Here is a 14,429-nt window from a genome sequence, read left to right on the forward strand (position 1 = left end):
TGTAATAATGTGTGTGAGGGATGGACACATAACTCAACACAGATTCATTATCCCAAAATAATCACTGCTTATTAAAAAAAACATTTGCTGTAGAGTGAGTGTGTTCAGACACCAGCTGTTTACTGTACAAGCAACTAAACAAAAACAAACAACACCATCAGGATAGAGTTTTGATGACATTACTTTCATTCATAAAGCTCTGGGGTTTAAATGGTGCCACTTTCTTAGTTATGATATAATTAGGATTAATTAAGTTATATACACTGTTGCCCATAAAGTTTTTTTTTCCTCTTCTCATGTCATGATTGAGACAATGTGATTTATCCTTGATAAATAAAGTGTATATTATCTCAAAACTGATAACTGGGACTCAGTATGTAACCATTGCACCTGTTCAAAGGTGATAACTGATGTGTATAAATAGGAATAAAAAGAGGAATGTGTCTGAAAACTAAATTATTTCCAACTTTATGGACAACAGTGTATATATTATATTATATCTTCTATTAACCACAATTGACATTATTAGTTCGTTTTAAAACCTTTTGTATATAGGACCCTTCATTACAAAGTTGTTCCTACATTAAAGTATATATTAACTTTTCTATCTACCATATTTCTACTTTTTAATCATTACAAGTTTGTTACAATTACAAGTTGCTAATGGTGACTCAAGTTTATCCACATATTTGTTTTGTATTAGACTTAATCATCCAGTTTAACCATGGCTCTCCCTTTCTCTTTTGTTCTAAATTTTGTTTCAAATTGAGTTCTTACTATCCCTTTTATTGTTTTTTATTCGTTATCATATTGTCCATGATTAACTATATTGCATTTTTATAACTGCACAGCACTTTGTTCAACTGAGGTTTTTTTTAAAATGTACTTTATAAATAAACTTTGACTTCACTAAACATGTTGCTGCATAAAGCTCAGATGGTTGAATGATGGAAGAGTCCCAGGACAGAGGTTCCTATGTATTGGCATTTACATCATCTTCTAAAAAAAAGTGAATCAAGTATTATTGGCCGATCGATCACAGTCTGTTACTGGAGGACGGTTCCTCACCTGGAGGGGGCGGCGGCTGCAGCAGCGTCTCTGTTTCCGACCTGCTTCATCAGCTTCAGCAGGCGACAGATCTGCCGCAGGGTCATCTTTGGAGCGCCGTGGCATGTCAGGCGGGGTCGCGGGGTGCAGCGAGGGCCCCGGTATGTGAGGAGCGACAGATAGTTGACCCCCCTGGGTTCTTTCCCAAACAGCTGCAGGGGCTGAACGATGGCATAGCAGGACGCAAACTGAGAGTAATGGAAAAAAGGAGAGAGAGAGACAGAGTATAGTTTGTTATTAGATGTTGTGATCCCAAATCTGTTTCTACACATCCTCTGCTCAGTGGCTGATGAACTGTAGTGAGAATTTGCAACTGACTCTGTTCTGTTTTCACACTACATACCATCTGATCACTGATGCATCATTGGAAATACTGATAATCATTTATTTATAAATTGCAATTATTGTCGCCATCCCGCCCCGACATGTTAATCTACCAGAACATAACTGTGATACTCATGCACATATCACACCATTTTAATTAGGGTACGAGCCACTGTCTTCCTCTGGCAGACTTAATCACCTGCTCCATCAGAAACCCAAGACACACACACACACACACACACACATACACAAACAGGGCCGATCACACAAAGTGAATTCAGCTGTGCAGATTCATTTACAGGACCGACACTTGATCGTGTACTCTGGCCTTCCAACGGTTGTTTACTCATGCACACTGACACACACACACACACACACACAATAGTTGACCTGCTACAGTATCAGGGCCGTTGTATAGGGGAGAAAGGTGATGATAATTCTAGGGGCCCAGTGCCCAGTAGGGCCCACAAAAAACCCCACTAGTCTAATATTTGTATGACTGAATTATTCTGCATAAGACCCTGACTAATACTTATAGTAATGCTGCATTAGCATCAAAACAAAGTAGGCTAAATAAAAAATGATAATACATACGTAGTCTAAGAAAAAACGTGGAAAAGTCAGGGGCCCACTTTAGTATTTTTTCAGGGGCCCCTGAATTCCTAGCAACGGCCCTGTACATTATATCTGAGTTGTCATGTGCAGAGAAAAGCAATACCTGTTGATCAGAACGTATCAATAACACAATTACATTTCACAAATCACTCAGGTTTCTTAAAATGTGGATGTTGTACAGTTTAACTTCTATAGGTCATTTCCACTGACTTGAGTTCACCTTTACCTGAAACATCAGTCACACATAACAGAGACATTTCTACAGTTTTTACCAAGATATGCCTAAAAAAAAACAAAATACACACCACACGCACACATACAGAGATACTTACAGGAACAACGGTTGCCATGGATGCGTGTTGAAGCTCTGCAGCAAAGAAATGATTGTCAGCATGTGAATCGTTGTCTTCTTATACACGCCGACATGACCGGGCGCCAGATGACAGGCCAATCGTTCCTCAAAAAACACAAAATAACCCCGCCTACTCTGACATCACCACAGCGAGGTCTCACACACACACACACACACACACACACACACACACACACACACACACACACACACACACACACACACACACACACACACACACACACACACACACACACACACACACACGCATGTAGATTCAGGTTACACACAGTGACATGCAGCCTATTGCTGAGGACTCTTTTGTTGTTGCAGGTTATATTTAGAAGCAGAAGTAATTTTAGAGGATGAGGGGTAAAAAATAAAACCTAGGGGAGGTTGATGAGCGGGAAAGAGGCAGATGGGGGAGTGGGAGATGATGAGAAAGAGGAGGAATGTGACAAAAGAGGAGAAAAAGACGGCAACAGGCAACAAAAGACTGTGTCAGGGTAAATGAGGGAGGGAAGTAGCAGGCGTCACACAGTGTAAGGTGACGAGCCCGAACAATGTGAGGCACCGATGCGTTATATATCATCAGTCAGTCCGATATTACACATCAGTGACGGGAAGTGACAATAGACGACTGGACACTCACTCACTCACTCTCTCACTCTGCTGGTGTGTTTTCTGTTCTGTGAAGAGAAGAGAAGAGAAAGAGGAGAAGAGCTGAACTGGCAACGCATCAAAACATCAGTAAACAATCATTCAAACACATGCACCTGACCTGGGTACGAACACACAGGCTGAGGTTCACTCACATGGAGTGAAATGTATCTGTTTGCAGATGTCGATTTAAAATAAATTTCACATGAAAAAAGGAAAAAATAACAATTGAAAGATTTGGGTGAATAAACATATAATTTATTATCTCTTTAATTCTTCTTTAATCATCTAACATCCCTTCAGATTTATCTTGGGGAGTCAAAACCACCGATTGTTGATTAACAACTGTCTAAAAAGTTGACAGTATGCTGTAAATCTCCAATTACACACAGAGAAAATACTTGTTACTTGTTTATTATCAGTCATTTCCATATATACAGTATATATATAATTGTCTATCCTGCTGATCTGCCGAGCATATAAAAGATTGTTTAGCAAGTAGCTAATTAGGAGTGAGTGAGCTAATTCTTCTCAGTTTACCCAATTAGTATCAAATTACGAAGCTGTTTCCAGGAATCTACGAAATGGATTTTCATTTACTTATTTGTTTCTTTTTTGTAAGTAAAAGGGATTCAAATGTTTCAAGTTTCCTGTGTTTCAATGTTTCCTTAAAAAAAGGGTTAAGGGGGGAATTAGATTAAAGTATTCATATTGATCTATGTCACAAAAGAGAATATGTTTATTAAAACGTGTAATGAAATCACTTCACTTTTCCATTTTAATTCCAGAGCTACAGATGGAGATGTTATCTGAACCTTTTGTCTTTACAAAAGACAAGAGTTGGGATACACAGAAGAAATGCGGCCTGCTACCTCTTGTTTTTCCTGCAATGATCAATAACACCAGTCAGTGCATAGTTTATTAATTGTCGACTCTGACAGACCCTGTCTCCTGTCTCTAAAAACAAAGCTGAAATGAGTGTGTGAAAGTTTCCTGCTAACACCTTGAGTGCTGTTCCTTCTCACCCTTTAGTCATCATCAGCTCATTAGGTTTCATCATCACTTTGCTGTTAAACTATCTGCCAAAATAAAAGACTTAAAACTTCACATGTCTCATTTGGGGGAAAAAAGAAAGAAGAAAAGACAAGAGGCAAAAAAAGAGCGGTGAGTTACAGTAATGTATCATGTTTCGCCAACTCTCTCAAAACCCTCTATTTCAAGCTTTTCTCTATCACTTATTGATCCTCTCCTGCCCCCTGCTGTTTTCTACACCACCCTACCTCAAACGGGTCAAATGTGGCATTTTGTGGGGTTTAGCTACTGATAAGACAATGCAAGGTAGGCTATTATACAAGTTTATGCTATAGTCTATTCCTCTAATCAGATTATGGTTAGTGGTGTGATCTCACTCTGATTGATAGTCATGGTTAGCCAACCATGCACCAGGACACTGAGGTTTCCTGCAGCTGATACTGTAGGCTATGCCATCTGTGTTTTATTTTAGATTAAATAATTAAGATAAGATTGAAACACCTGGAGTCAGACTTTATTTTTATTGTCCCACCCTTATTTTCCAGCCATCCACTGTCCAGCCGTTTTGTTTGTTTGTTTTGTTTTGTTTTTGCATATGATTAACATTTACATAACTCTGTCCACCATGACCTCATGACACCCACAGCCGATTGCATGTTCACCCAGACACACAAGGCGGCGCCAGTAGATAGGCTAAGAGCTGGGTCTGGCTACTTCCCTGATTTTGTCAAATGAACTCCTACATATCCAGTTGCGCTTTAAAATCTTGTTTTTATTTATTTATTTATCTTCATTTTTTTAATAGTATTTCGTTACGCCAGTTGTAGCTACGGTTATTTCATGTCTCCTTAGGTGAACTCTGATAATATCTTGGAGGGTAACCTATGGCGTCCTATAGCCTACAAAAAAACAACAACAAAAAAAAAAAACTGACACGTTGTCTGTCCCCTAAACATCACACTACCTAACAGTGGGATGTGACTGATATAAAAACACGTGTTGTCCTATATTTTTTATAATTTTAATTTTCTTGCGTTCTTCATTTCGGGGTGCACCTGTGGAGGGTCATATTCCCCATACCACTTGAAGGCAGCATCAGTCCGCCTGTCTGCTCGGTGAAGATAAAGACGAGGGGGGTGCGTAGAAAAAACAACAACACGCCCCTTAGTTTATGAGGGAAATTGATAAAATCCTTAATTTTATCGCATATTTTCAAAAAGTTAATAAGTTATCTGTTTTTAAATGTTCTGTTTTAGATTTGGGGTTGAGCGGCTTGCACGAAACCGTGATCAAGGAAGTTTTCTAAGTTGATATTAGCTAGCCTGTGTCTGTATCTGTATACCAAGTCAGGACAAACTGGCGATTAATCATAGACTGTAAAAAGAATGAATGTATGGTTTACTGTAGATTGGATCATTTAGCTTTACGTTATCAACTTGTTTGTGTTAGCAACTCGGGCGTTTACACGCCTCAGAGTATGGACAGGCATCTTATCTGGTGGATCAGGAAGTGATGACGGACTAACATGACAGTTCTTTGAATGCTATGTCACTCTGCACCTGCACGTCTATGACCAGCGTCGATTTAAATTATTCATAACAAGAGATATTAATTTGTTTTGTTTTTTTGTTTAGATTGTGATTTGATTTAATTAGTGGGTAATTTGAGCTTTTACTCTACACATCAAACGAGAGGAGATTCCTGTCGCCTCGGGACAGCTTTCTCAGCAACAGGTGCGTCTAGCCGGCTGCGTTCAGGGAACGTATCGTAATTGGGCATCCCCTCACAGTCTTGTGTAAAAACTCATCTTATATCAGCTTAAAGGTGGATAACACGGTTGTATATTAGTTTAAATTCATTATTAACGAATAGAAATCCTCAACAGAGACAAAACTTTACACTTTTCGCATTTTGAAACTTATGCAAAGCGTTACGAAAGTTACGCTGTCGTTTCGCCCAGACTTTTGTGGCGCCCCTGAACGCCTCACAGGCCCCGCCCCCTTTCGGTCCCCCTGTCTTTCACTTGCAGTTGCGAATCCTCAGACTGTCACAGCCGTTGGGTGTAAACGGCTGAGTTGAGCTCTTGTTGTCAAGTCGACGGTTGGTCCTCCGAGGAGGTCTCTCTCTCCTCTTTCTCTTTCTCTCTTTCTTTCTCCCTCTCTGCTCTCCCTCCCCTCACTCACTCATTCACTCTGCATCATCCATCCAGCTGTCTGTCTGTCACACATCACGGAAGGATGTCTCCGTCCACATCCCCCCGGTTCTTCACGGAGCGGGAGGTCGCGCGCCACTGCACCAAGGAGTCCTGCTGGGTGTTGCTAGGCACCAGGGTGTACGACGTCACCGCCTTCCTGAGGATGCACCCCGGCGGAGAGGCGCTGATCCTCCGCCGCTCGGGCAAGGACGTGAGCCCCGAGATGGAGGGACCCCCGCACCGGCACTCGGAGAACGCCCGGCGGTGGATGGAGCAGTACTACATCGGGGAGTTGGACAGAAGCAGCGGCGCCGACGAAGCACAGGTGGGTTGACTTGACTTGACTTGACTTGACTGACCTCACACCTGACCTCACCTGTGCCTAACTTACTAGCTGGCTGCATGGTTTAGGCTGACGAAACCTGTTGCAAAGTGTATAACTATTAGACACTAACAAGATTCAAGATTCAAAAGTTTATTGCCATGTCAACTAAAAATCAAGTTGATAGGAATGTGTCTTGGTTTTTGCTCTCACAGAGAAACAATGCAGTGCTCCCACCGCATACACCACAATAAATAATACACACAATAGGCTACCGTACAATGCAATATATGGGGAGGACAATGCCCAGCAGAGTCATTCAGCATAAGTGCCAGTGCAGGAGAAAGTGCGATTAGTGCAAATTCAAATGTATGATGGCTTGGAGGTAGGTGCTGCATAAAGCGAGATGTTCTACATTTAATACTTCTATATCTCCTGCCTGATGGGAGAGATTAAAGAGGTAGTGTGCTGGGTGAGAGTGATCTGCTATAATTTTATTGGCCAAAACAACACACGTTATCTTTTGGGAAAGTTTATATTTTTCAGGAATCTGTCAGGCCACTGGGTTATAGAAACAATGGCCTCCAGGCAAGGTTGTAGCTCCCTTAGGTGGTTTTTCCAGCATGCGGACAGTAAAATACACAATTTGTTTCAAAAATATCCATAATTTTTTACATAGACATCAATTGGCAAACAATGGCACGTGCCTACCCTGTCATGTGTCTGTATTTTCTGTGCCCGAGGAGCTGAATAACTCTCCCACTATGATATCCTCTGAACTTATAACGACATGTTTTGGGGTAAACCGGTTTGGATGTGTTTATAGACTGCATATGATATCAGATACAGTGGTTTGTCAATGGTGTTTAGAGGCAGTGGAAAGCCGATAGGGAGCTGTTTGGCTCACTGGATAATAGGTGAATAATTGTCTCTCACCTGACTTTAGCCTACTAGACTTTTAGGAAGAAGGGAAGGAAGAAGGAACTCCCTGTCCTCCTCCTCCTGGACTGTATTGATTATAGGGGCGGGAGTGAGGGAGTTAGTGGAAAAAGACACACAGGGAGGGAGCTGGTTGAATGCTTGTGTAATTTCTATATGAGGTGAAGGAGCAGAGCTTGGAAGGGCAGGTGTAGGTGATAGTGTAGACCTGAGGGGTAGGTGAAGGGTGGGTGTGGGGGTCAGCATCGTTCATGAATGATTCAAAAGGTGTGTGTGTGTGTGGGAGAGAGAGAGAGAGAGACCAAAAACTGGTTTCTCTTGTCCCAGTAAGCATGGTGGGAGCTACAAATGAGGGAAAACATGAGGGGAAACCTAAGACTTTTCCATTGCTTGTTGGGTGAATCCACACACCCAATTTAGCTCTTTCCGTCTGTGTGAGTTTCTGTGTGCGAGAGCAGAGAGAAACCCGAGTTTGCATAAATCTCATGCCAACAGAGTTGACATTTACATGACTTGCCCACTCTCATGTGTGTGTCCGTGTGTGTGTGTTTTCATTGTTGCATGTTGGTAAGCAAAGTTTACGCCAACTGCATTATCAAAAAGGGACCCTCTCCTCTTTGTTTCTTTATCTTCTGCGGACACTAATGCATCAGTTGGTGGGGGATTGAAGTTGTATGTTTTTTGTTTTTTTCACATCAGCCAGTTTTTACAGGCAGGATGAAGGAGGTGTTAGGCTGTAAACATAGTTTGACGGTGAATCATACGCACATTTTTTTTTTTTACACTTTTTTCTGCTAACATCATGTCATTTACCGCAAAAAGTAAACTAAACATCACGTTTCCCCTTTTAATTTTAATTACAGCTTCTTTTCACACGATGCAGTCATGAGATAAGATGCGACCATCACCTCATGATTTTGTAGAAAAGACGTTTATTCTGGTATTGATTTATGATGAGCCAGCTGTACTGAGCAGGTGACACGTCCAGCTTCTGGTCAAGTCTGACAATGGAGGTCTTGAGAAAAATTTCAGCCCAGTCGCTGACTGAATCACCAGCACATTCCAGTGGTTAATGAAACGGGGTATAATCCATCCTCCAGGTATGCCAGGAGTACAAAACGTTCACTTTTTTATTCTCACTTAGGAACCTTGGCCTAATTGCAAATGTCAAACCTAACCCACGTTTTCTTCTTTAATAATTTGCCTGATGGGGTTTAGAGGGCATTTTCACCAAGCAGCCAAATACCAGTGCAGTCACCTTTTCAGTTGCACAATGACTTAAAAGCAAAGTTAATGCTTTCCTTGGTTTGCGTCCAATAGGAAGGTCGGTTACGGATTTAATGTCATTATGCCAAATATTGTTGTTTGTGAGGAGAATGAAATTGCATAATAAGTCTGTTGTTCCCTCGTTGGATCACTCTCTCCATCGCTGAGCAGCTGACAGAGGGACTTGAATGTCAGCGGACGTCACGCAGTTTTAGACTTGAGGCGCGACCGAGCTCTAGTGCAGGGTGGGAACCTCATTAATCAGTATTGTTATACGATCTGATTTGTTTGTGTGACCGAATTAGTGTTATCAATATCAAAAGAGATTTGTGCCAATGTGCTCGTTGATTTGTCATACAGTATACGGCCGATAGACAGTATAGTCATAGTTCATAGTGAAAATGATTAGGTCATAAAATAGATCTAACTTATTGATAGCCAGTCTACCTACAGTACAGCAATTTCTCTCTCCTCTTTCTCTCTCTCTGTCTCAGCTCAGTCAGGTGTTGCCACGTGTCTCCAGTTTCACAATAAAAGCCCGTCTGCACAGTCGCTGTAATTGCAACTTCAAGACGGCGGCAATGAGCAGACCCCTGCTGAAAAATGTATACAGGGAAACATTGGCCTCAGTTATCCTGATGCTGCAGAATCAGACGGTTATATCATTGTTTTACTAGACAAACTATCATGATACTGTAGTGTCATCTTGTGCCTGGATTTCAGCTAAAAGTTTCAGGGGGAATTAACATGCTCAAACTACAGCCTAAGCAGTAGCTGTTTGAAATCTAATGAAGTTTCCCCAATGCAGTAGGTGCCAGGACTATAGTGTACTACTCTAGATGCATTTTCAAGACAAGACCTGTCAAGAGTTAACAAACAGAAGGAGATGCTGTTGAGATTTTTCTGTGTTTGAACAGAGTATAAATGTAGACAGACAAATTACAGGACCTATATAAGGCTTTGTTTTAGGTTTAGGTTGTGCCTTAGAAAGACAATAAGGGGGGGAAGATGGTATCTTTCTTGTTTGCATAAGAGGTGAGGCTACGTGTACCCTTTAGTAAAACTGGTGAATTTTACATTTCCAGTATTTCCAGTTAGGATTTGTATTGCGGTTACAGATTCACCTCCTCACCTTAATACCCAGACACGTCACTCAAGCATAAAGAATAAGCCACTACCAGAAACCATAGTGCTAATTAAATCCATTCATTCACAAAGTTTTTAGTGGATTCTCGTCCTTTTTTTCCCCCCAAACACAAAGTTGTGTGAGTAAGTGAAGTCACCTGAGGCAGGACTTGATGTCTCAGTGTTTTTGACATCAGTGGGACACCAGAGAGGAGGGTCTCCTGGAGCTGAATCTGCAAAATTGGGACGGGGGGTGGGACAGTAACTTTTAGAGTGTGTGTGTGTGTGTGTGTGTGTAAAGACTTTGTTCGTGTGTTTGAGAGCAGGTTTACAATCAAACACAGGTGCTGTTTACACCGTCAACAAATTAAACTGGTTTGTATTAGATGCAGATTGCCTCTCTACAGAAACAGTGTTTTTAAGTGCTTTGCCCCACTGGAGAAAGACCCCAGAAATAAACTTACAGTTTGATCTTTCAGCTCGAGGTTATAATATGTCTCTCATGTTCTTTACTTTTATTATTCACCCTAATGTCACCAAAAAGACCACTTTGGTGTTGTTGAGTTGTCACAGTAGTACAGTAGTAGAGAGCTGTTGTCCAGCAGGACTGGTATCAGGATGGATCATTTCTTTGATTGTGTTGCGTAGTGTTGGAAAGTTTAGTTGCTTCAGATGCACCAGGCGTAATTTTTTTTTTATTTTTTTCTCTATATCCATCATTTGCGTTAACAAAAGCAAAGCCAATCCATACGAGGTCTCCACCCGTGTATTATGCAAGAAATTCAGAACATATACTAAACAGTTTAGGAATAGGAAATCAATAAGAGGTGCAAGACAAACTAAGTAAACCTGTGAAGTTGTTTCGAACTCCATTTTCATGTTTGGGGGAAAACACAACAGAAGCCAGCACATCCTGACCTTTTGACGCTACTGTTGGTCAAGTTTCCAGAAAGCTGCTTCCTACATTTCCCAAAATGCAACCTGGTAGCATCTTTTAGCCAGAGGCCCTCACTATGAGGTGAATGCCCTTGGCCGCGTTTCTCAGATTCGTTAAGAAGCTCTTAAGCGATAAGCGCTTAAGAGGAAGAACGCTGTGAAAGAAGGACGTGTTTCTCAGAGTCGCTCTTAGCTTAAGAAGATCTTTCACTAAGAAGGAAATCGAGCTGACCTACGCTTAAGAGTCTTCTTAGCATCCAAAGCTCACAGATTCAGCTGCGTAAGGCAAATCAATATTACACTAAGCGAGATAATAAAACAGTGTGCATCGTATATGTTAAAAACATACAGTATTTATGTGCCGAAATAAAAAACAAAGAGATAAAAAATAAAATAAGAACAAGAATAGCCTATGAGGAATAACATTTTTTATTTTTTGAGACTTTCCAAAAGTTTTCCAAAGCCAAAGAAGACATCATGTCTGTTCTTGTAAACTGATTTTTACATGTAAAATAAATTAATCAATAAAACACAACAATATAGATTGATAAATTAAAAAAAAAAGGCTTGTTAGGAAAAATAGTACTGCAAGAATGATCTAGAAGAGCTTAACGATATACACCAGACTTCATTCATGATAAATGATCTGGACCTGCCCTAAACTATAATGGATCCTTGACCTATGGCCCATCTTTCTTCTCTTCTCTCTTATCCCTCCATCCCTCTGGTTATTGAGGGAAGTTATGATTCAGTACTTAAATACAAACCAACAAATCATTCAATCTCCGGTGTAAAGGTATATACTAACTACAGTTTTGCGTATACCTTGTCAGGGCAACTTTAGTAAAGTGGTGAAGTGCTTAATGGTGTGTCAATCACGGAGCTGCACCTTTGTTTGCTCTGTTTCTGTCATTTTGTTTGGAAGGGATTGAGCCTGTGGTGCGTGTCTACCTCTGCACAGGATGTGGAAATCGCCCTAATTTTCATGTTTGTCTCACTATTTCCTTGTGAGCACAGACTTGGAATTTCAACCATCCCAACAGGGACAAAGGGCAGCGGCTGTCGTGCGTATGCCTTAACCTACAGGAGCATGTGGCTGCGCAGTCATGACCTTGGGAGGAGAATGCACATATTGTTGAATGAGTGAATTACAATTAAGTGAGTGCCCCATGAATGGATGTATGAACAAGGGAGATTGTATGGCAGCGGGGATGGGACATATGGATGGGACAGGATGTGAGTCGACCAAAAGTTAAATTTAGGAGCATGAACAGGAAGAAGTTTGAGGCCAAAATAAAGATTCAGTGTGACCAAACTAGTATTCTAGCTTTCAGAGTAGAGTACGGAGGTTGTGATGATGGATGCTGATAAGTTTTGTAGCTGGAATGCTGAAGGGCGAGCGGGTCGGACTGGTGCAGCGCTGGAATGTGGACTTTCATCATGCATGCATCTTTCTTTGCTCAATGATGTGATTGTCTTTCATCGGAGGACACACAGAGAGGAGAGACTGAGCACAGTGGTTAAAATATTAATATTCTAATGTTCAGTTTAATATTAACACCTTGTGGTTACTGTCACATGTTGGAACAGTTTATTTTTGGCGGCATATTGGTCATAAAATGGGGTTATTTATTAAACGCTACATCACCGCAGGCAGGTTAGGTATCTACATGGGTAAGAGCTAATCTCATCACAATAAAGAAATGGCTCAGTGTTTACCAAGATGGCGGTCAGTGTTGTGGTCCGTGTGACTCAGATCCTCTGTTTACGTGTCGTCAGTTTCTCCCAACAATCTGTTCAGGTGAACTTACCTTTTACAACTCCTATAAGAGCTGCTCGGGGTTTATCACCACGGTGATACATTACCAAGCACGTTGTTTATCTCTGCTACTATAGAGACTGCCAACATGGCAATTAACACTGCAGGGCCTCAGGTGGCTCAACTCGTTGCCACGGTAACACCTTGAAAAGAGAGAGGAGGGCCGAAGCGGAGGGAAGCTGCCGTGGACGGTCAGAGGGGATGGAGAGCAGCGTATGTTTGAAAGGCGCAATTGATTAGGGCAAAGGTCTCACAGGAAAGCTGACGTTACTCTTTTCTCTTATTGTTTCTCTGAGCCCAGTCCTGAGGCGGCGACTTTTACTTTTACTTTTATGCACAGATGGACCCTTTATTTATTTTATGACACTCTGCTAATATGTAATAATATAGAAATGAACAATGGGATTGAACTTTTCGCAGAGTATTATGATATACAGTTATTTATTTACCAAACAAATAAGGAGCGACATTTGCAGAAAGTAAATACTAGAGGGGAAAATGATAAAAATCGGTCTTAATTTAAAAGTGTATAAAAAGGGAAGGTTACATAGTGTAAATTAAATGGGTCAGGTCTGTGTGTATCTGCTTATTGTTGACATTATTGGTCATATCCCTTCCCTTCTCTCTCTTTATCCCACCTTGTTCTTTCTTCCATTATTCATCCGTCCGTCTTGTCATCTGTACATAAAGACAGTAAAGCTGCTCTTTGCAGCGGGTGAGGCCGTGTGTATACAGCATCTAGGGATACAACAGGTTGGGTTAAAAGCCCAGGGGGGGGGGATCCAACAATCACACACACACATACACACACATATACACACAGACTCATAGGTGTGCTGTTGCAGAAAAGAGAAACAGACAAGATTCTCCGACACACCCGGAGGAGGAGGAGGAGGAGGAGGAGGAGGAGGAGGAGGAGGAGGAGGAGATGGAAATAAAGGCAGCCTGAAGGAGTTGAGCCGTTGTGTGGTGGTGCTTACCGAACAGGTTGAGAGAGCAAGGCCGGCGTTTCTGATCTGGGTATTTTGCATACAGCGGCCTACGACCTGGCTGCTGTTTAGACTCTGGCTAGGATCTTTGGTTAGGTTAGGGGAAGCTTTGTGCGTGTCCTCTCCTGAAACAGGTCGGCATCAGGTGTGGAGAGTCAGCTGACGGTGTGCAGTTGCAATTAGCGACAATAGATAAATCTGTTCTCTGTGTGTATGTATGTGTGTGTGTGTGTGTGTGTGTGTGTGTGTGTGTATACCAGGGGAACTGGTTCCCTTCGTTGGCTGCATCAGTATCAAGTTATGTTATATACACCAATATATTGCAGATTTAGGCTAAACTGAGAAGCAGTGATATAGACTCTCATAAGACAAAGATTTGCACAGCCCACTGATGGTTGTTGGTTTATTAATGATAATTTAATCATGTAGATTCATATTTCTTGGGGTCCAGGGTTTAGGTAAACTATAACTTTGTTGACTCTGTGCTAGAAGGTATTCATGTCCCAAATTAGACACACACTCCTGTGATGGAAACACACATACAACCACACACACCTGTGACCTGAATACGATACGATACGATACGATAAACTTTATTGTCCCGTTCAGGGAAATTTGTCTTGGGCACTGTAGCTGCGCCATAAATGCCAATGAATGACAATCGCAACATGTGACCATGTACGTTTGATGCCCAGAAACGGTTGCTTTTCTCACTTGACTTGAAAGTGAACATTTCTGTGTCATGTGAT

General features: G+C 41.5%; 1 protein-coding gene across 1 annotated transcript in view; it reads left to right on the forward strand.

Annotated features, from left to right (window-relative positions):
• The first annotated feature begins 6,270 nt into the window (after window positions 1–6,270).
• fa2h (fatty acid 2-hydroxylase) overlaps window positions 6,271–14,429 on the forward strand; it is a 31,574-nt gene continuing 23,415 nt past the window's right edge. Inside the window, exon 1 of the mRNA XM_083973283.1 lies at window positions 6,271–6,609. Coding sequence (XP_083829409.1) covers window positions 6,328–6,609 — 282 coding nt within the window. The 5' untranslated portion in view covers window positions 6,271–6,327. The remainder of the gene's footprint in view (window positions 6,610–14,429) is intronic.

This window comes from Trachurus trachurus, assembly GCF_905171665.1.
Source record: "Trachurus trachurus genome assembly, chromosome: 6".
Classification (NCBI taxonomy): Eukaryota; Metazoa; Chordata; class Actinopteri; order Carangiformes; family Carangidae; genus Trachurus; species Trachurus trachurus.